The following is a 23,154-nucleotide window of genomic DNA, read 5'->3' as shown; positions in this document are numbered from 1 at the left end:
TTGGGGGGTGTCAGGAGCGACTTGAGAAACTGCAAGTCGCTTTTGGTGTGAGCTAATTGGCCTTCTACAAAGACGTTGCCCAGGGGAAGAAACTGAAATCGCGGTTTTGGGACCAGGCTTTTGGACAGCAGACTTAATTAGCACTTTGGTTGGAAATTGACTGGAATGGCATGACAGCTGATGATACTGTTTATTGTTTTAATCAATGCTTTATGTACTGTTTTAATTAATGCTTTATATATATTTAATGGTTGTATTATTGTAATTGTTTGTTTGTAGTGGCATCAAATCGCTGCCAAATTTAAGCCATGCTGAGTCCCCCTTCAGGGATAGAGAATCATAGAATCATAGAATCAAAGAATTGGAAGAGACCTCCTGGGCCATCCAGTCCAACCCCATTCTGCCAAGAAGCAGGAATATTGCATTCAAATAACCCCTGACAGATGGCCATCCAGCCTCTGTTTAAAAGCTTCCAAAGAAGGAGCCTCCACCACACTCTGGGGCAGAGAGTTCCACTGCTGAACAGCTCTCACAGTCAGGAAGTTCTTCCTCATGTTCAGATGGAATCTCTTCTCTTGTAGTTTGAAGCCATTGTTCCGCGTCCTAGTCTCCAGGGAAGCAGAAAACAAGCTTGCTCCCTCCTCCCTGTGGCTTCTTCTCACATATTTATACATGGCTATCATATCCCCTCTCAGCCTTCTCTTCTTCAGGCTAAACATGCCCAGCTCCTTAAACCGCTCCTCATAGGGCTTGTTCTCCAGACCTTTTATCATTTTAGTCGCTCTCCTCTGGACACATTCAAGCTTGTCAATATCTCTCTTGAATTGTGGTGCCCAGAGTTGGACACAATATTCCAGGTGTGGTCTAACCAAAGCAGAATAGAGGGGTAGCATTACTTCCCTAGATCTAGACACTATGCTCCTATTGATGCAGGCCAAGAGACGGGGTAGAAATATCGGAAGCAAAATAATAAATAAATAAATAAATAATGTCCCTGCATTGGAAGCTGGAGCTGACAGACAGGAGCTCACCACACTCCCCGGATTTGAATGGTCGACCTTTTGGTCAGCAGTCCTGCCGGCAAAAGGGTTTAACCCATTGTGTCACTGGGGGCTCCTCATATTGTGGATTATCTGCCTTGATATTCTGGGTTATATAGCTGTGTGAAAGAGACATACATTGTGAGATCTGGGGCCCTTCCACACAGCCCTATATCCCAGAATATCAAAGCAGAAAATCCCACAATATCTGCTTTGAACTGGGTTATCTAAATCCACACTCAATGTGGGATTGATATTCTGGGATATAGGGCTGTGTGGAAAGTTCCCTGGAAAAAAATTAAAAAAAAGAAATTTGGAAAACAATACTCAGGCCGTCCAGAAGGGGCGCCAGAGATACACACAAAGTAGGCCACGCCCCTGAGAAGGATCCCACCAATCAGAAAAGAGATACAGATCCCGGAAGTGTGAGGCAGCAGCGAGAGGGAGCCTCAGCGTTCCGAAGGACGGCGTAGGGAAAACAGCGAGGATGAATATCCTCCCGAAAAAGTCATGGCACGTACGGAACAAGGACAACGTGGCCCGCGTGAGGCGGGACGAAGCGGAGGCCGAGGAGCAGCGGAGGAAGAAAGAGGCCCGAGTCCTGCTCGCGGAACAGGAGGTAAGTTGCTTCTACGGCGCATGCGCAAAAGGGACAACGGTTGTGCTCGGGGCAGCGCCGCGCATGCGCTGTTTTCCTATAACTCATGACATTAAAAAATAGCATTTTATTGCGCATGCGTCCCCGAGCTAGTTCGAATGGGCGGGGTTTGGAAGAGAATGAATGAAGGGAGAGGCATGAGCAAAGTTGGGCCTTCCTCCAGGTGTTTTGGACTCCAACTCCCGCTATTCCTAACAGCCTCAGGCCCCTTCCTTTTCCCCCTCAGCTGAGGGGGAAAAGGAAAGGGCCTGAGGCTGTTAGGAATGTGATGCTTTGCACACAATCAAAGCATCTCCAACAGATGGCCATCCAGTCTCTGCTTAAAAACCTCCACAGAGAAGGAGACTCCCATTTCAGTCTGTGGGACATTTCGATGGAGGTTTTACCATCTAATATACTACAGTAGAGTCTCACTTATCCAACATTAATGGGCTGGTATAATGTTGGATAAGGAGAGATTAAGGAAAAGCCTGCTAAACATCAAAAAAACCAAGATTATGGCAACAAGAATGGTTGACAACTGGAAAATAGAGGGAGAAAATGTGGAGGCCGTGACAGACTTTGTATTTCTAGGTGCAAAGATGACTGCAGATGCAAACTGTGGCCAGGAAATCAGAAGACGCTTACTTCTTGGGAGGAGAGCAATGACCAATCTCGATAAAATAGTGAAGAGTAGAGACATCACACTGGCAACAAAGATCGGCCTAGTCAAAGCCATGGTATTCCCTGTAGTAACCTATGGATGTGAGAGCTGGACCTTAGGGAAGGCTGAGCGAAGGAAGATAGATGCTTTTGAGCTGTGGTGTTGGAGGAAAGTGCTGAGAGTGCCTTGGACTGCGAGAAGATCCAACCAGTCCATCCTCCAGGAAATAAAGCCCAACTGCTCATTGGAGGGAAGGATACTAGAGACGAAGTTGAAGTACTTTGGCCACATCATGAGGAGACAGCAAAGCCTAGAGAAGACAATTATGCTGGGGAAAGTGGAAGGTAAAAGGAAGAGGGGCCGACCAAGGGCAAGATGGATGGATGGCATCCTTGAAGTGACTGGACTGACCTTGAAGGAGCTGGGGGTGGTGACGGCCGACAGGCAGCTCTGGCGTGGGCTGGTCCATGAGGTCACGAAGAGTCGGAGACGACTGAACGAATCAACAACAACAAGGAAAAGCCTATTAGGATTTTACAAATTAAGCACCAAAACATGATGTTTTACAACAAATGGACAGAAATAGCTGTTCAAAACACAGCAACGTTATGTAATAATTACTGTATTTATGAATTTAGCACCAAAACAGACAAGGGCGCTTTCTTTCTCCCACCCTGGACATTACTGTCCGAACATATCTCCTGGTACAAACCATCACGAACCTTAAGATCATCTGGAGAGGCCCTGCTCTCGACCCTACCGACACTGCAAACGCGATCGGTGGGAACAAGGGACAGGACCTTCTCATCAGTGCCCCCCCCCCCCCCCCCGTCTATGGAACGCTCTCCCCAGTAACATCATAGAATCATAGAGTTGGAAGAGGTCTCATGGGCCATCCAGTCCAACCCCCTGCCAAGAAGCAGGAATATTGCATTCAAAGCACCCCTGACAGATGGCCATCCAGCCTCTGTTTAAAAGCTTCCAAAGAAGGAGCCTCCACCACACTCTGGGGTAGAGAATTCCACAGCTGAATAATAATAATAATAATAATAATGATAATAATAATAATAATAATAATAATAATAAAATGAACCTTTATTTATACCCCACTAACATCTCCCGAAGGAGTCGGTGCGGCTTATAGGAGGCCGAGGCCCAACACATCAATAAAACAACAGCATAACAAATACAACAATAAATAAACTCATAAAGCAAGCAGTAAACATTAAAACAATAGCAATAAATATTAGACAATAACACCATGACACATTTAAAACTAAGGCCAGGCCAAATGTAATGATTAAAATTTTAAACAGATCTCACAGTCAGGAAGTTCTTCCTAATGTTCAGATGGAATCTCCTTTCTTGTAGTTTGAAGCCATTGTTCTGCGTCCTAGTCTCCAAGGAAGCAGAGAACAAGTTTGCTCCCTCCTCCCTGTGACTTCCTCTCACATATTTATACATGGCTATCATATCTCCTCTCAGCCTTCTCTTCTTCAGGCTAAACATGCCCAGCTCTTTAAACCGCTCCTCATAGGGCTCATCATAGGACATCAGAATGGCCACCTCCCTCCTGTCTTTTAGAAGAAAAATCAAGACCTGACTTTGGGACCAAGCATTCAATTAGAGAGCAAAAAGTAAAAGAAGATTTTAACACCCAGACTGGATTTTAGACTCTGATTTTAATAGGTGTGTGTTAATCAATTGTTTTAATTATTGTTTTAATATTTTAATGTGTTGTTGTTTTATTATGATGACACCGTATGGTGTTTGTGAGGTTGCCCTGAGTCCCCCCCTCAGGGGTTAGAAGGGCCGGGTATAAATATAGGAAATAAATAAATATTGCACAGGTAAATATACACTCCACTTCCCTCACCTGTGGATCCGAGCAGGAGGCAGACAGCGTTGGATAATACAGAATGTTGGATAAGCGAAGGTTGGATAAGCGAGATTCTACTGTATTTGAAGGACAACTGACCATGGCTGGCAGAAAAATAACAAGTTTGTCCCAGACTTCTGTGTCAGAAACAAGCCTGTGATGCTGGAAGCGAGCCTAGGGAGACCACCTAGCATTTCATCAGGGACTGCCCTTTGGCCAAAGAGGCCTGGCAAAAGGTGGCTGTCATCTTTGACTGGCCGGACTTGGCGCTCCGATCTTGGGAGGCAGTGGCCTCTGGAATGGAGCTGGAAACCGGGGGCCACGTCAACACCAAGGAAGAGGAAGAGAGACAACCTGGGAACACTTGAGAGGCCTTTTAGGATGTTCCTTGGTCAACAACAAGGTTGATGAACTTGTATGTTCTCCTGACCCTGGTTTTCCAGAGATGTTGAGAAATAACAACTCAAAACCCAGCAAATGTTACCTCTTGCTTAGGCGACCCCTTGTAGCTCGAGGATGATGGTCTTCCAGATGTGGTGTCTTGGCAGTAGGTCCGTAGGTGGCTGTGGAGCCCTATTCTTGACCCACATCTCCTCCTGCAGTGAGGAGTTTCCAGGTGGAAGGCAGTCCCGGTCAGGGTTGGCTTGACGCGCCTTCCTTTTGGCACGTTTCTCCCTTTTGCCCTCCATTCGTGCCTCTTCGAATTCCACAGCACTGCTGGTGCCAGCTGACCTCCAGTTAGAGCGCAGTTAGAGGCAGAATGGCCTCTAACCAATGGTAAAAACTCTCTCCCTGGCTAGCAGAGACCACACCGGGGATCACCTGAAGGGTTGTAGATTTTATATATAGACATATATAATACAAAAGAAAATTTTGAAAAGTTTGATACATATTAACTGAGATATATATAAATTTGCAATTGTATTTGTAACTACAACTGTATTTGTAATTGAAACCAAAGAAGAAAGAAAAACTGAAGGAATATTGCAGCTCGTTTTATAACTAATGATTTAGAAAATGTAAATGTTGCAAGCATTGTAAATACTGCAGAACTAAGTATGTCTCATTTGACTGTAATTGTTAGCAAATGTGTTTGTAGTATGTATTTATTATTATAAAAATTACTTATATCCCCCCAAAATGTACTGATATCCATCGGACTCTCCACTGCCTTACAGCTCTTACTATTAGGAAGCTCTTCCTGATGTTTAGGTGGAATCTCTTTTCGTGCCATTTGAATCCATTGCTTCATTGTGTCCTTGTCTCCAGAACAGTAGAAAACAAGCTTTCCCCCTCCTCAACGTGATATCTTTTCAGATATTTAAATTGCTACAAGGGCAAATAATTTCCTTCTGTTCTCCTAGGCTCGAACCGATTTCCTGCGCAAGAAAGCACGCCTCTCAGCCCCAGGAAGTCATGACAAAGACTCAGAGCTGGTCCCTTTAAGCTTGGAAACACCCACAGGCCATCTCAACCTATTTCAAGAGTTGCAGGAGAGTGGCAACAAAGAATATGAGGAAGAGAAGAGGAAAGAAAAGGTAAGATGGGTTATTCATTTATTTGTATTGATTTCACTCCTGCCTTTCTTTCAGCAGAGGACCCAAAGCAGCTTAACACCTTGAAAGGGGTGCAGGACAAGGAAGCTTGTGAAGGCTTTGTTTCCTCTTTCCTGCAGACCCAGGAGGATGAAAGGCTCTGAGCTGGTGGAAGTTGTATTTATTTCCTTTCTCCACAGTTTCAAAAAAGGCACCCAAGATAATAGTGGCAAGGATTATAACTAGTTAGTGGTCATGTTTAAATGAATGGTATGGGGGGAAAGGTATTCTGCACTGAGGTTCATTAGTCTAGAGAAATTTGGTGCTGAGGTTAATAGCATGGGTGCGATCTCCAGCCACTCAGCCATGGGTGATTGAAGGAATCTGGGAACTGTTATCGAAAATTACTTTTTCCAAGTTTTGGCCTAGATGGGATTTTCTCTTTTGTAAAAGAGGAGCAACAACGTGTAGTTCACAGAGATCATCCTTACAGCTGTGATGCCAGCTGCATACAGTAGAGTGACACCTCTGGATTCTTTCACTCCCTCTCAGGAGCGACAGGAAAAAGCTCTGGGCATCCTCACTTACTTGGGCCAGAGTGCAGCAGAGGCCCAGACCAATCGTCCTTGGTATCAGGAGGCGCCAGAACGAGACAAAGCTGTTGTCAAGGATGAGAAGCTGAAAGGAAAGCTGGACCCTCTTTTGGAAATGGAGAAGCACTTGCGGAAGAAGAAAGGTTCCCACAAGAAAGAAGGAAAGAAAGAAAAAGAGGAACGCAGGGGGAAAGAGAAAGGAAACCTGGCTGTCAGGTGAGTACTTTGGTGCATGTGTTATCTTTTGGTTGCCAGGATGGAGGATAATGGGAAGATGGTAAACACTGCCATTCCTTTCCAGCTAGTTGACCCTGTGTGGTCCAAAAAAATGTCAGCCCTAGGCAGGAAAAGTTGTGAGTAATGAATTAGGAGAATTTATAATAGACCATACTTCAGGAAATAAAGCCCAATTGCTCATTAGAGGGAAGGATAGTAGAGGCCAAGATGAAGTACTTTGGCCACATCATGAGAAGAAAGGAAAGCTTAGAGAAGACAATTATGCTGGGGAAAATGGAAGGAAAAAGGAAGAAGGGCCAACCAAGGGCAAGATGGATGGATGGCTGGCATCCTTGAAGTGACTGGATTGACCTTGAAGGAGCTGGGGGTGGTGACAGCCAACAGGGAGCTCTGATGCGGGCTGGTCCATGAGGTCACGAAGAGTGACTGAATGAATGAACTGAATGAATGAACAACATAATAGATCTCTTCCTTTTGGGTGCAGCTTGCTTGAAAAGAAAAAAAATGATTGTGTGTACATCTATGCACCCACACAAACTCCCATTTCACCTAGATCACCAGTAAGTGTAAGGGAATGTTTGTTTGTGGTTTCCCATTACTTCCTTGAGTTTAGCTATCACAGGGAGACTTAGCAGCACTTCATCAGAATGATGGGAAAAGACAACACTTCAGCCATTCTTGAAGTCAATGGTACCTAAATTAATTATGACATAGTTCCTCAAGACAGTTTCCTTGATCTGCTGGGTGAGCATGAATTGAGAGTTGGATCCTAAATAAAATTTCCAGTCACTATGACATAGTTGTCTGACTGGTTAGTAAGGGAATTGCAGCAAGTAGTCCAGTGCTGCAAGAATGACACGGGACTCACTCCTTTTTGGCTGTGGATCGTGTTTACTCCATGGATTATCGACTGGCTGTCACAAACTGCTCCTCTGACAAGTTCCATTTCAATTTAAATTGACTGAACTCTTGTTTTTGTCTTGTCATTGTCCTTTCTGCCTTGAGCAGCTGTTCTAGCCTCTTAGCCTAGAGGTATACAACAAATACTCTTGCTGAAGCTGTTAGATCCAGGAGCCCTCCCCATCCTCCTGGACGGTTAGGCATGCTGCCATCTCAGGTTTAGTGACAGAAGAAAAATAGGATATCAGTTGAATGAACTTTTCATGTCACTAAGCTTGTAGGGTGTGAAGTCTGTATTTTAGGAAATTGTCTTGTATCATTTGGATATCTAGCCCAGCATTTTGTCTTTCTAATCTAGGGCTCTTTCCCATCCTTTGCCTCCTCTACCTTTTGTAACTGGAAGTGCCAGGATCAAACTTTCTCTTTCAACATGCAACACCAGTGGTCTGCCCATGAACTATTATTCTCACCTCTTTTGATTTGAAAAGAGCAGCCTTCCTTGTCTCCTGCAGCATGACCACAGGAGCCCGTTAAGAGTGCAAAGATGCATGAAAGCACAAGATGGCATGAAAACATCTCAAGGAAAAACAAAGGCCTTATTTAAACATAAACCTTCTTGCTCCAACTAGGCAGCTAAAAATTGCAAAAGTTCAATGGGTCCCTTGCATATTTCAGTTTTTTCCTCTCACTTATCTGTGGTCTTTCCTGGTACAGGCCTGCATCTTCATCTGCATCATCCCCTTTGGAGCAGCTCCGTCAGGAACGGTTGCGTCGTGAGAAGGCAGAGCGAGTGCGTGCCGAGTCTCTTTTGGCCCAGAGAGCAGGAACGCTCCAGCCGCAGGAAGCAGAAGAGGAGCAGGATGACAGGAAACGTGGTTACAACTCCCAATTCCACCCTCAGCTGGCAAGGAAGAGGGTCTGGGAATCACAGTGAGGTGGTCTGTCCCAGCTGTTATCAGTGAGATAATCGCAAGGCAGTTTGTTGGGGAAAAGCTGCATTTTCCCTTCTTGTAAGCTATAGTATGAAGAAAAGTGGAAACATTAAATCATTTTTTTTCTTCTGGATAGCCTTTTGTGCTGGCTCTTGCAACATACCACATGGACACATCATCTGCAGAAGAGAGACTGGTGGGTTTTCTCACCTTATCAACTCTATAGAAATGCAGTTTTAATGTGGATCTTTTATATAAATATTTGTATTTGTTGAATTTTTGCAATGTTTGTGTTTTTTAATTGTTGTTGTTATATGCCAGGGATGATCTGCTCAGAGTATTGTATTGCTCCGTAACTGGCATTTCAAATATGGATTTCAACTGGGTGACAAATATAATAGGTGCATAATTAATTGTTTTGAATTTGATTGTGCAGGTGAAGGAAACTCCCCCCAAAGGATCCCACCATTTCCTCTCCATTTACCAGGTCCTCAGCATTTGTTAAGATCAGATCCAGAATAGATGATTGCTTTGTTGCTTCTTCCACCTTCTGGACAGTAAAATTATTTGCAAGAAAAGTGAGGAATTTGTTGGACTTTGTCAGGAAATAAAGCCCGACTGCTCATTGGAGGGAAGGACATATTAGAGGCAAAGATAAAGTACTTTGGTCACATAATAAGACAGGAAAGCTTAGTCAAGTCAATGATGCTGGGGAAAATGGACTCTGAAGGAGCTGGGGGTGGTGACGGCCAACAGCTCTGGCGCAGGCTGGTCCATGAGGGCACTAAGAGTCGGAAGCGACTGAACGAATAAACAATTTATGGCAGAGTTTGTTTTCCAACGCATATCAGAATAGTTGAAATCTCCCATTAATACTATGTCTTTTCTTTCTGTATGTTTGCTCATCTGTTCAAGGAAGGCTTTATCCAGGTTCTCAGTTTGGCTTGGAGGTCTGTAGTAGACCCCCACAACATCTTTTACAGTTCTCACTCCCTTAATTCTTATCCAGATGCTCTTAACCTGTCAGGATTGAAGTCCTGTATCTCTTCACAGGTGTAAACATGCTTAACATTTAATGCTACCCCTCCATTACTATATTCCAATTATAGGACTCATCCCACCAAGTTTCAGTGGTGCCTATTACATCATAACTGTTTTGTTGTGCTAAGAATCCCAATTCATCTTGTTTATTCCCCTTAGCTGGTTATTTTGAGATTACTGTCCCCTCATTGCGTGGTACTTGTTCCGTTTATCAAACGCTCTCTTGAATCTTTGGGCTCAAAGACCAAATTGTTCAAATAAAAATCCTTTCTAAATTTCCCATTAGCTGGAGTTCCAGTATAGGGCTTGTATATTTCAAAGAGATCAGACAAATTTCTAGAATTCACAAAAAAATGATTTTGTGCGGCCAATAAACCAAATGGCATTTCTTGTCAGAAATATTAAAAATTAACTGGGTATTTTTGATGGCAAAAGTGTGAGTCTAGCACTGAAAGTTAGTAGGCCAAAGCTAGCACCACCCTAAGGAGGGTGAGTAGGCTGAAGCCTGTTTGTGTTAGTTTGCCTCAGTGAGGGAACACCTCAGTCTGTGTGAGGAGGCTTCTCTGCATGGCTGGTCTCACAGTATGCGGAAGGCGTGATATGAGAGCCATGTGTGAGAAAAGCCTCATGAGAGAAAGCTCCAGTGTGAAGGCTGCTGTGTGTAAAGCTACTATGTATTTGTTTATTTCTGTTATGGAAACCTAGTTATTGTAAATAGTACAACCATATTATTTTACTATAACGAAAACTCTCCTATGGATGAGATAACATTGGTCTGTATATGTTGTTGTTCTTTTCCTCACCTTGGGCTACTGGTGTTGGGTCACACTGCTGCTAATAAGTTACTCTGCTGTATGTCTATGAGCAGGGTCTTTTCCTAATAAGCCCACTTGCCCAACATTCATATCCTATTTCTTGGAGCCTGCTAAGTTACTCTGCTTAAAAAAGTAGGGCATCCATATACAATGCAGTTTTTAGTAAATTCCTTTACACCAGACATGGGCCTTCCAGGTGTTTTGGACTTCAAGTCCTAACAGTCTCAGGCCCCTTCCTTTCCCCTCTCAGCTGCTTAAGGAAAGGGCCTTAGGCTGTTAGGACTTGTGGGAGTTGAAGTCCAAAACACCTCAGGGGCCGAAGTTTGCCCATGCCTGCTTTACACCCTTTAACCAAAGTTGGAAATTTACTAGAGTTTAAAAAGTGAATACATCAATCAGTGTGTTTGGATAGCAGGGTAAGGCTGACTGGGAACCCATTAAAAAGGCTCCTATCTCACCCTGTATTTAAAAATAAACATAGAATCAGAGTTGGAAGAAACCTCATGGGCCATCCAGTCCAACCTGTCCAAGAAGCAGGAAAGTTGCATTCAAAGCACCCTTAACAGATGGCCATCCAGCCTCTGTTTAAAAGCTTCCAAAGGAGGAGCCTCTACCACACTCAGGGGCAGAGTGTTCCACGGCTGAACAGCTCTCACAGTCAGGAAGTTCTTCATAATGTTCAGATGGAATTTCCTTTCTTGTAGATTTCTAGCTTTTGTGCATATTTGGAAGGGTGAAAACAATGCCTGCCAATGGCTCGGCTGGCAAAATTTATAGTCAAGCAGAAGTAGGATGCCAGCACTTTTATGTTGATGCATGCTTTATACGTCAAGACAAGATGAAACATTGGTGTTTTTAAGCACAGCCCTATACAATTGAGCAATGTAGCCTTGAGGTATATGGTACTTTTTGCTTTATCAAGTCATCCTGAGTTGCAGCCTTTAACTTCACAGACGTACAAATAAAAAGCAAAATACATTGTTTTGTCCCACCTCCCTCTGTGCATTTTATCTCCCCTTTCTCTACAAGAGAAGAAGAACACTCATATAAAACTATTTATTCATAAATATTTTCCAAAACGAAAATAGGCTTACGAAAAAATATCTTAACAGCGGCGTGGGCGGGGTGCTCCAGTTCAGGGGGATGGTTAAGGAGATGGGAGGAACGTAGCAATCTTCCCACCTCCCCCTGGGTTTCCCCAAATCTTTCCCCTCCAATTTGGAATAAATTGCAAGTCATCAAGGGGGAGGGCTCTCTGTGGGAGGAGCAGCAGAATACATACGAGCTCATACCAAATTCGGGGCGATGACAACGTTTTTTGGAAAGGGGGAAAAAGAAAGAGAGAAGCAGCAGCTTGTGGGAGAGTAGACTTGGCTAAATCCAAGTTCAGTCGGGAAAAGAAATTTCAGGACTCTTCTAAATCAGGAGATATGAGGGGATGGTGGACATTTCATACTCCCCAAGAATACCCCTTAACAAAAGGAAGTGAACGTTATCGCAGTTCTTCTACTGGCGACAGACTTTGCCTGTCCATCAAAAATATTTGTTGCAGGGCTCTCCTTTCAGGCTAGCTTCTACAATTTATAACCAATTTGTTATTTGCATTTTTGTCATTTTCAGCCATAACAAATGGGCTCAGTTTGGAGTAAACTCACCATGAGATGTTCCCAACACCAGAAGTTGTTATGGGGCTCTATGCCTTAATATCACTAGGGCACATTATGGTAGCCAAATAAGGTGTGAGGTCTATGCCTAAAAGTGGGAAAAAGCAAACTGGATGGGGTGGGTTTGAGTTCACTGCAATGGGAATGGGATTCAAATTCTCTGATTCAGGACACACACAAAAATGGAGATTTGGGGAAAGTCACTTCTTCGGTGAGATTCTCAAAAAAAAAAATTTTTTTTTTTAATCTCCACTTTCGCACCCAAATGTGATGCACATGAAGAGCATTTCCCCACTTTTTTCCTGACCTCTTCATACACTTTGCAGGCAGAAGAGAACATGGGAAATAAAGGCAGAGGAGAACCCCGCTGCCGCTGCCCCTCCTCCGTCCCGCGGTCACTTTTAAAACTTGCATGCATTTTTTAAACGTGCGGCTGGCCCCCGTCCCCCCAGGATCGTGATGTGCGGGAGGCGGGAAGATGGAGTCTCGCCGCACCGCAGCTGTCTCTGGAAGAAAGGCTTGGCACCTCCTGCTGGCCCCAGGGCATCACTGCAGGTCCCGGTCTTCCAGGTAGCGGTATTCAAAGGTGAAACCTTCCTTTTTGCGCTGGCCCCATTTCTCATAGTCGAAGTAGATGTAAGTGCCCTGGGGAGAAACAGGTCGCTTAGAAAGGATTTGTACTGAAAGGATAGCTTTATCCCAATCACTATGAACACTTCAGAACCTGTGCTAAGGGTCAAACTGGAAGGCAAGGAGTAGCTCATGCCTTCCATCATGTGCCTACTGCAGGAGTCTACCATAAGTGCTGGCGTTGGCCTTTAAAGCACTAAACGGTTCTGGCCCAACCTACCTATCCGAACGTATCTCTGCCTATCAGCCCACCAGGACCCTAAGATCTTCTGGGGAGGCCCTGCTCTCTATCCAGCCTGCTTCACAGGTGCGGCTGGCGGGGACGAGAGACAGGGCCTTTTCTGTGGTGGCCCCTCGGCTTTGGAACGCCCTTCCCATGGAGGTAAGATCAGCCCCCTCGCTGATGGTGTTTCGAAAAAGATTGAAGACCTGGATGTTCGAACAGGCATTCGGTTAATTTGGTACAATGAACTGATGACTAAAGGATTGGTAATATGGACGATGAAATTGGATTATGATTTTAGTTAAGAGATGCATTGGATTATTATTGACGGGCCAATATTGTGTATTGTGTATGTTGTTTTTTATGGTTTTAAACTGAATATTGTTGTTTGTTGTACTGTTGTAAACCGCGTTGAGTCGCCAATTTAGGCTGAGAAACGGCGGTATACAAGCACAGTAATAAATAAATATACCATGCAGCTGTGGACAAGTCTACATAGAGTCCTCCAAACGCAGCAGCGCCCAAACACGAATCAAGGAACATGAAAGATACTGCAGACTAATTCAAGTCAGCCATAGTAGAGCACTTAATGAACCAACCTGGACACAGCATATTATTTGAGAACACAGAAATGATGGACTACTTTAATAACCACCATGTCAGACTACACAGAAAAGCCACTGAAATCCACAAACATATGGACAATTTCAACAAAAGGGAAACCATGAAAATGAAGAAAATCTGGCTAACCGTAATTAAAAAACCTCTAAAATCAGGACAGTAAATAAAGAGGAACATTCAAACTACAGGGGAATTACAGACAAGAATCAATTAGGGTCAGCTAACACCTCCCAACAAAGGATTCCCCCAGGCAGCAAACAGCCATGCATTGAACCTGCAAGGCCATTAAATGCTAATCATGGTGGCCAGTTGCAAGATTCACACCTGCCTCAAGCAGACCAGAGTTCGTTCTCCCACCCTGGACATTCCACAGATATACAGGGTGAGGAAGCATAACTTCCTTTTTAAAATGTACACCATTCAGTCGGTTCAAGACGTAGCGGAGTGCTAGTGGTCTCGCTAGAGAGGCGGGAGTATAAAGTTTTGTCCTGACACAGTTCAGTCGCCATCATGCATTGGAACAGTGAGGAGCATGCTTTAGCCATTGAGGCCTACTTTTCGAGCAGATTTGGAGTGGCCGGCACGCTCTCCAGATTTGGCCCCTTGTGATTTTTTTTTCTATGGGGTTTTTTGAAATCCTGTGTTTATGTGAACCGTCCAAGGACCCTACAAGATTTGAAGATCAACATCCAGGTAGAAATTGCCAACATAACGCCTGCTATGGTGGCAAGACTCATGACAAACGCCAGAAATCTGTTTACTCAGTGTATGGAGAATGGGGGATGTCACCTACCTAATTTGATCTTCAAAACTACATAAAACAAAACTTTAGGTATGCACCTACATTATAAAAAAAATTAAAAAATTCTGATTTATACAATGGGTTTTATTAAGTTTTGAAAAAAAGGAAGTTATGCTGCCTCACCCTGTATAAACCCCACTTGCCTAGTTTCTAACAGACCCCTCAACCTCTGAAGATACCTGCCATAGATGTGGGTGAAACGTCAGGAGAGAATGCTTCTGGAACATGGTCATACAGCTCGGAAAACTCACAGCAACCCAAAAATATTTATGTTGTTTGTTGGGGAATTGAGGCAGGCTCCACTTCACAAAACCCATAATCCCCCTTCTCCAACTTTGATGACATGAAGGGATGTGCTAGGATCACATGCCTCTGCTTTCTGGAAGATGGCATCAACCAAAGCTTCACTGAGTTTTGTATTTACTACAACTGGGGTTGGGAAATTGCAGGACACAGCCAGCTCCCAATACCCCACTCATGTCTTCCCTGGGCTTTTCAAAAGAATGTGGTGTATATAGGTGACAAGCATCAATAAATTGTGCTTTAGGCCTTTCAAAATCCAAGCAAACACAAAACAGTATTTGATCCTTACCAGACTCTTCCAACCACTTACTTTTCCCTTCATTTCTCTTCCAATACAAAATTACTTCTTTGTCATTTTGGAAGAGAAATTGAAGGAAAAAAAGAGATATTTTGGCATGCTCAGGGGAGGTTTGCAGGCCATAAAGGAGTCCCTTGCACAGCTGCTTATTCCCATCCTAGAGAGAATTCTCTGAGACCTTTCAACCAAAGAAGGGAAGAGGCATTTGAAAGAAAACAAAGCCAAGAGAGAAGCCAAATGTCTGTCATATAAGAAAGTTATCACAATATTATTTCACATGGCTTTTTATCTTTATTTCATGGTAAAGGAATTGCAGAATTTTGCAAAATGAGGTAGCTATTCCAATTTAAAAAAATAATGGCTGTTTGGGAACTTTGTTTCTTTCTTGACTCTGGATATCATTACTCACTGCATACTTAACACTCTCTACAAGTTGACACTAAGAGTTAAAAAAAGAAAATGTTCATCCTGTCAATTTTCTTTCAAGTCAGAGAGTATGGCATATTGACTTTTGTCTGTCATCACTCCACCAAAAGAGAAGGCACAAAGCCCTCCTCTATCCCTGCTGTTCCCCTCACTAAAAACATACTTCTGTATTTCTCCTATTATCAGGGCTTAATAGTTAATCCAACCCTATCCATTATCAAGCAAGAAGGCTAGGCATCCTCACCTGCTCAAATTCATCTGTGATCGTCTTGGGTTCTTCGTGCCGCTGGAACCACATCATGTACTTTGTATGGAAGCGCCATGACTGCTTCTTCAGTGCCTTTGCTGCCAGGTACTGTGCCTTCGTGCCCTTCAAATTGGAAGGGGACAAACAGATTGGGACTATGGGATATATATCTAGAGGGAAGTACAACATGGGCAGAAAGGAACCCTTAAATCCTCTAGAGGGGAAAGGATGGGGAGAGGAAGATTTTATTTCCCAGTGAGCACCAGAAAGGTTTCAACATACTACCTCCAAATAGTAGAAAATGAAGAAAAGGGTCTCTGTGGAGAGGCGCTGGTAGAACTCCACGGTGTCGGAGTGTGGGGGAGGCATCTGGTGGTGGTACGGAGGGGTTGGGCAAGGATTCCGAGGAAGGTATTGCCTGCAAAATTGAACAAGGATACCGCACAATGAATGTGCAGGACAATCTGACAAAGGTCTTGGCTTCCAGCTCCATCTTGATGGCAGTCTTCTCCCACTGGTATAAGCCTCCAAACACAGGGACCCTCAAGTTTTCTTACTCTAATGCCCTTGCTGAACTGTTGCTAACCAGCAACAATGAGGTAAGGCTCCATTACAACTGGGGTTAACTCATTGTTCCTCATCTCAGAACTGACCGAAGTCTGTCCTAGGAAAGCAAAGGTGGGACTTTTGGAAACTTTTAAATAGCTCAAGGATTTTAGGAGGGCTGGCAGAGGACCTACTTGATGATAAAAAGAGTGATTACAACAAGGGGAAGAAAAAGAAGGCACACATTTGTTAGCAGCAGCTAAATAGGTGCTGAGCAATTATCACATTTCCCTTGCCATGAGCACTCCAATTTAATTTCCCAGCATCCTTTGCTCTAACACAGTGGTTCCCAACCCATGGGCCCATGGGTGGGCTGCAAGACCTGAAATCAGCTGGTGGATAAGACTCACCCCGCAGCACGCACAAGGGGGTGAGAGAAAAAAGGAGAGGGAAAGAGAGGGAGGAAGGAAGGCCGTTGTGTTCGCCAATGCTTTCTCAGCCTTGGGGGGCTTCCCAGTTCAGGGTGGAGAAGACTCACTTGCGGCACAAGTGAGGAAGCGAGATAATAGTAATAATAATAATAATAATAATAATAAGCTCCCATTGCCAGATCAGTATTAATGAGAAAGCAGCCCTTTGTTAGACCCTGTTTAGTCCCCCAAATAACAACAACTATTATTATTATTATTATTATTATTATTATTATTATTATTATTATCTCCCATTGCCAAACACAAGAGTTGTAATGGGAAAGCAGCCCTTTGTAAGACCCTGTTTAGTCCTCCAAATCATCATCATCATCATCATCATCATCATCAAAGCCGTTAGGAACAGTTTCTTGGGTCTTGCACTCTACTATTTGTATTTGTTTCAGCCTCAGCCCCCTCTCCTTTTATTTTTACACATGCATTAACAAAATCCATGGATAATAACACAGCCCAACCAAAAATGTTTTTTCTTGACGTCTTCGTTTTTAGGCCTGTTCCTGAGGTTATTTAGAGTGCTGATTCAGAAAATTGCATTGGAATAGACCACATCAGCTCTAGATTATTAAATATAGTTTTCTGTGCGCGAGTAGATGGCGATTACTAGATGGCTTATGTTCTGTATCAGAAACTAGAGCTGATGTGATTTATCCAATGCAACTTTCTGAATCAGTACCCCAAATAACCAAACCGAATCTAAAGTTGACCAAAAACTGATTCATAATCCTTTTGACACTGATGTTGGAGAGTGGTCCTTGATCAAGTGGTCCCTGTTCAAAAAAATGTTGGGAACCACTGCTTTAAAACCACTGAGTACACGTGCAAGGTTTTGGACCAGTTGCAGCCTTTAGCTGCAATATTGTGCTGCAGAGACTTTATTTCATAAGTCTCATTTCTCTTTTTGTGGCCTATTTACGGGTAGAAGATTTTAGATTAAAGTGGCAAAACAGGACCCAGAAAGAGGACTTTGAAGCCTGGGATCCAAACAAAAACATTTACAGTATTTTCATGTAAAAGATACATTTTCCTGCAATGTGCAAACAATCTCCTCCCCCCCCCCCAAAAAAAAACCCAAGCATCGTAAGTGCCCACCATTTCCCAAAATCAGGGCAATCCCTGCCCCACCTCCTTACCGGATTCTTTCTGAGTCAGAGGGATGAGGCATGTGGTGCCAGGCGGCCTCCTCCATGGCCTGTTGGTAGAGCTGCTCCTTGGTGAGAGGCACAGGCCCCAGAGGGCACACCCCAAGCGAGAGGGGAATGTTCACCTCAGATAGCTGGATGGGGGGCTGGTTGGAGGCTGGCTGGGAGGTCGTGCTCGTGATTAAGATATCAGCTGAGGAGAAAAGAACATTTAGAGGCATCTTCATACACACACACACGTAGTACATCAGTAGAAATTTTCCTTTTGCATGGCACATCCTCACAAGGCTCCCCACCCTTAACAATAATGGCAAGAGACTTCTGGATCCCACCAGAAGAATTTGTCTCTTTCAAATTCCTAAAGTCAGTTAACTGATAATTGTTTTGTAGGCTTGCCATTTCTTTCCCAAAGACCTTCCTCTTCTTATAGAGCCACAGAACACTCTGATTTTAGTATTCTCATTAAACTCTAGAGTTTTGCTTTAAGTGTTTTCATCAACATCAATTAGACTCTCAGAATGATTATTAAAAGATCACTGACTAAAAAGCTGGACCAGAAGGAATTATTTATATTTGTATCGTGTTCTTCCACCCGCTCTTCAATTGCCTCAACATCAAAAGTGAGCAGAGGAAGCAATATCTGTAGCAAAAGCATCTTCCCAGTGGGCAGGTTCAAGAAGGGGTAAAGCGAGAAAGTTGGAGATGGGGGTAACTACCTGTCCTCCAAAGTGGTCCTGCAGGAAGCGTGATTTCTGACCAAAGATCTAGGTTGTCCACACATAGAAAATATTGAGGGGGCTTGGATGAGAATCTGAACAATACAGCTGTTTTTATACAGAAATTGGTTGAAAAAGAAATGTCCTTATTTCACTTACCCCTTTCGGCAAGGTGAAGCGATGGCACAGGGTCTTCTATACTAGAGCTGATAGCTGCCCTCTCAGCCATAGATTTCAACGTACTTAGAGGCTCAGGTGCCTGCAGATCAAAATGTAAACTACACCAATGGGGGCTCATGGGAGAACTTTCTCCTCCCAAAGTAGAACTCTGAGTCACAAGATAATCAATACAGTAGAGTCTCGCTTATCCAACATAAACGGGCTGGCAGAACACTGGATAAGTGAAAATGTTGGATAATATGGAGGGAATAAGGAAAAGCCTATTAAACATCAAATTACGTTATGATTTTACAAATTAAGTACCAAAACATCACATTTTACAACAAATCAACAGAAAAAGCAGTTCAATACACAGTAATGTTATGTAATAATTACTGTATTTACAAATTTTGCACCAAAACATCACAATGTATTGAAATAGCTGTGGATCCGGGCAGGAGGCAGACTGCGCTGGATAATACAGTGTTGGAAGAGCAAAGGTTGGATAAGCGACTCTACTGTACGTCTTAAGAGTACCTCATTGTTGGGATAACATGGAACAAAAATACACATGCCCAAATAAGATTCTACAGAAAGGAACTGCTTAAAGCACTCTCATGATTAATCCAGTCCTTGCTCCTGTGAATTTAGTATTTTTTCCACCTTTCCACTAAAAAACACAAACCCGGGTACCACCACCAAGAACAAAGTGATCAATGAATCCATTAAAACTAAAGATCTAACATTAAAACTAAGTAAATTCTTCCAAAAAGCAGTGGCAACGGGAATTGGTCACATCTCTGAGAAGGGCACATACCCAATCTGGGAGTAACACACTCAGAAAGCATTATGACAATGCCTGAGAAGGTGAAGACTTTTGAGATGACAACATCCAGAATTCCTTGTCCAGTGACCCCACTTTTTCCCCAAGCCCCGGAGGCAGAGGGCCAGGGCAGCCCCTCACCTTAATTTCAGGCGTGGAGCTGAACTGGGGAGGCCCGTTGAGCAGGGTCTGGGCAGGCTTGCTGTCAGAAAAGCTGGGTGTGGGCGAGGCAGGCGGGTTGGCAGTCAGAGGCACCAGGAGGCTGGATCCAGTGCTGTTGCCACTATTTGGTGGCTGAGGAGCTGCGCTGGGCTCCTTCCTGCCAGAAAGAGGACAGACAGACAGATGTTGAGAGAATAGCGTGTCTCTGAAAACCAGGAGCCAAAACCTAAAGCCCTCAGATGCTCAAGTGTTCCTAGACAAGGAGATGAGATGAACAAAGCAACAGCCATGCAGGAGACCTAGCCTTGTGATTTTAAGGGCAATTGAATCCTACAACACAGTACAGAGCAACAGAATGTGCTCAGAAAGAAAACAGAATGTTTAGAGAGGAATTGGGAACTGCTTTCCTCATGCTAGTTTATATTGCATTATTTTCTCTGCCCAAGTTCTTTGTGGTCAGAGCTGTATCCATGTTAGGATTCCATGAGCATAACAGAATGTTCTATTAAGTTCAGAATGGAGCTTCTAGAGTCTAAGATTTTTTTTCCTTTGGCTTCCAAATGGCTGGGAAGAACCTTGTGATGCCCTACAAGTAGTTGGACTCCAGTTCCCATCAGCCCAAGCTAACATGGGCATGATCATGGATAACAGAGGTTGAAACCTATCAAGACCTGAAAGGGCATATAGTCCCTTAGCCTGTTCCAGATCCATGATGAAAAGGAGGAAATATATAATATTTAGTTAACTTTGTGAAAGGTTACAGTTCACAGAATAGGAAAAACTGACCTCATAAGCGACCTACCCCTCACCCCAGCCCCCAAACCACAGATCTATGTTTTGCCTCCAAAATAGAAATCCTAAGAAAAGTGGAAGTTAGTGAAAACAAAAGACACGTTTGGATGCTTTTTGGAAGAAGGTGTCAAGTTGTCTTTAAAATGTTCAAAATGTTATTTACTTGTGCTTACCAGGCCTTGTTATTTCATTTCACATGTGCACATGGTCATTTTTCAATAAAAAAAGTTCACTAAAATATGTTGTACTGCTCTTTTTGTAGTATATTTTTTGTACCTCTTTTCTTTACTCTTTACATGTTATTTCTGTGCCTTACTAAATTTATGTTAAAAAAAGTAATGCACAGGAACACATTTACCATGTGAACTGAGGTATCATATATACTCGAGTATAAGTTTTTCAGCCCTTTTTTTAGGTTGAAAAAGCCCCCTTCGGCTTATACTTGAGTCAAGGTTATTATTTTACTCTGTTATTATTACATTTACATTATTTTACAGTATTCTTATTTTATTATTTATTTATTATATTTCTTATTTTACTCTATTGTTATTACTACATTTATTTTACTCTGTTGTTATTGCATTTTTCTCTCAATTATTATTACATGTATTATTTTACTATATTATTTTATTTTTTATTACATTTCTTATTTTACTCTATTGTTATTGCATTTTTCTCTCAATTGCTATTACATATATTATTTTACTCTATTATTATTTTACTCTAAAATAAGAAATGTAATAATAATAATAATAATAATAGAGTAAAATAAATGTAGAAATAATAGAGTAAAATAATAAATGTATTTCAGTTAAATAAAATTTTGAAAAATGACTTGCACAATCCTGAAAAAATGTTTTACAAACTATGAATAAAAAGAAACCTTCGAATGCAGAGGATCAGTAAAATACTAAAACCCTGTTTGAAGTAGATTATGAACATCTATTGGCACAGTGGAAAAAAATAAACCTAATGGGTCCCTTGCGAGTTATGGACAGTATTCCAATTACCTGGAACACAGCAAGATGAAAGTGGTTGAGGTATGAGTGAACTGAACACATTTTGAAGAGATGAAAGGAGACACTCACGTGGAAGCGCTGGGCGGGTTGTGCGACACTGTCTGGTTCGGCAACGACTGGCTGCTGCTGCTTAGTGTCGAATCTGAACTGCTGTCAGCTACTACGGAGCTGTAACCTGGACAAGGAGACAACTGTTGAACTCCTGGGCTTGAATCTTTACACCAAGCAATCAGTTGCTGCACAAATGAGGAAACCCTGGGCTTCATGACCTAGGTTCAGTTTTCTGTCCAGTTAAGAACTCAGTGGAGCACAGAAAACTTTTTGCATCCCTCACAGCCTGACAGTAATAACTGACCAGAAAAAAAGACACCCTGCCTTGCTCCTGTACCTTTAAATGCATCTTGCTATGATAAAGTCTGCAGGTGAAACTTATAAATGGCTCAAAAAAAACCTGAACATTACCACTTGCTAGTTTTCTGAAGTTTAAAACGCTGTTAAAAAGCCACAGCTGGGGATGTAATGTCAAAGAAGACAAGAGTAGCTACTCTTGAGTATGAACAAAAATTGTATAAGGAATTAAGCTTTGGAAATTTTTTTTGCAGTTTCTACAATATTGGAGAAAAGCTAGAGCAGTGATTCCCAATCTCTACTCCTCCAAATGCTTTTGGATGTTAAATTTCAGAAGCCTCGGGGATTTTGGGAGCTGAAGTCCAAAAAACATGAAAGACCAGAGCCTGAGAAACACTGAGCTAGAGTTCACAGGAAACTCATAAGGAGAAGAGAGTGGGGCAAATTACATAACAGGGCTAGGAAAAGACAAGGAGAAATCTGTGGTTTCTGATGAAGGGCTTGAATAAGAAGGAAGGGTTATTCTAGGTCTGTGTAAATAGTAATATGGGAGAGTGTAGTCATTTTAAAAAATCATCCTAAATTTGTGGGGAAAGAAAGGAGATACCTAGCGTCATGTTCTTGACTTGGCTCAGATGTGCAGCCTTCCAGGCGTTGACTGCAACTCCCAGCATTCTTCACCCTTGCTTATGCAGACTATGGCTTGTGGGATTTGTGGTCCAGCAGCCCTTGGCCCATCCTTGTTTTGAGAGGGCTCTTCCCTGGTTGTGGCAATGACTACTCAATGGGAGTTGGCATTAGCCTTCTATTATAGAGCCCTCAGGAAAGAAGAGGGTTTCTACAGGTGCAACTTTTCACATCAGGAGGCTGTACTGACGAGGAAAAATGCACCTGTTGAATGTTCCGCTTCAAAGCTTCTTAAAGTGACAGGAGTCCTGTTCTGGGCTGAAAGATTTCCGCCTCGGGTGATCATAATATTTGTAAATACTGGTTCTTCAAAGCTTAAGTGAAATGCTAGTTGCTCGTATATGTCAGGGAGCATTCATGCTTCCACCAATCACTGCATATTCCTCCCAATGTAAAATTGTATTGCAGTGTGAGCAAAGGGTAGTCCTTTAGGAGTTGCTGGACTATAAATTCCCATAATCCTCATTAGCTTATAATGGCTTGGAATGATGGGAGCTAGTAAAGGTAAAGATTTCCCCTGACATTATGTCTAGTTGTGTCCGGCTCTGGGGGGTGAAGCTCATCTCCATTTCTAAGCCAAAGAGCCGGCCTTGTCCGTAGACAGCTCCAAGGTCATGTGGCCAGCATGAGTGCTGTTATCTTCCTGCCGGAACGGTGCCTATTGATCTACACACATTTGCATGTTTTCGAACTACTAGGTTGGCAGAAGCTGGTGCTAATAGTGGGAGCTTACCACGCTCCCCGGATCCGAACTGCCAGACTTTCGGTCAGCAAGTTCAGCAGCTCAG

At 43.0% G+C, this 23,154-nt stretch overlaps 2 protein-coding genes across 5 annotated transcripts in view; one reads left to right on the top strand and one right to left on the bottom strand.

Moving 5' to 3' along the window:
- The first annotated feature begins 1,426 nt into the window (after positions 1-1,426).
- Positions 1,427-11,251, top strand: LENG1 (leukocyte receptor cluster member 1). The gene is made up of 4 exons (XM_060780404.2): positions 1,427-1,659; positions 5,585-5,758; positions 6,308-6,564; positions 8,200-11,251. The coding sequence occupies exons 1-4, from the start codon at positions 1,528-1,530 to the stop codon at positions 8,417-8,419; spliced, it is 783 nt and encodes a 260-aa protein (XP_060636387.2). The 5' UTR covers positions 1,427-1,527; the 3' UTR covers positions 8,420-11,251.
- A 64-nt stretch (positions 11,252-11,315) lies between these two features.
- CNOT3 (CCR4-NOT transcription complex subunit 3) overlaps positions 11,316-23,154 on the bottom strand; it is a 41,134-nt gene continuing 29,295 nt past the window's right edge. For 2 of the 4 annotated variants that reach the window (XM_060780397.2, XM_060780398.2), the window contains exons 13-20: positions 21,401-21,506; positions 19,500-19,677; positions 18,536-18,635; positions 18,377-18,424; positions 17,652-17,853; positions 15,773-15,905; positions 15,485-15,610; positions 11,316-12,582 (exon numbers count right to left, since the gene is read on the bottom strand). In XM_060780397.2, coding sequence (XP_060636380.2) covers positions 12,484-12,582; positions 15,485-15,610; positions 15,773-15,905; positions 17,652-17,853; positions 18,377-18,424; positions 18,536-18,635; positions 19,500-19,677; positions 21,401-21,506 — 992 coding nt within the window. In that variant the 3' untranslated portion in view covers positions 11,316-12,483. The remainder of the gene's footprint in view (positions 12,583-15,484; positions 15,611-15,772; positions 15,906-17,651; positions 17,854-18,376; positions 18,425-18,535; positions 18,636-19,499; positions 19,678-21,400; positions 21,507-23,154) is intronic. The other 2 variants (XM_060780399.2, XM_060780400.2) reach the window with 1 other exon arrangement.

Source organism: Anolis sagrei, chromosome 6 (genome assembly GCF_037176765.1).
Source record: "Anolis sagrei isolate rAnoSag1 chromosome 6, rAnoSag1.mat, whole genome shotgun sequence".
NCBI classification, from domain to species: domain Eukaryota; kingdom Metazoa; phylum Chordata; class Lepidosauria; order Squamata; family Dactyloidae; genus Anolis; species Anolis sagrei.
This window is presented reverse-complemented; position numbering and strand designations above follow the sequence as displayed.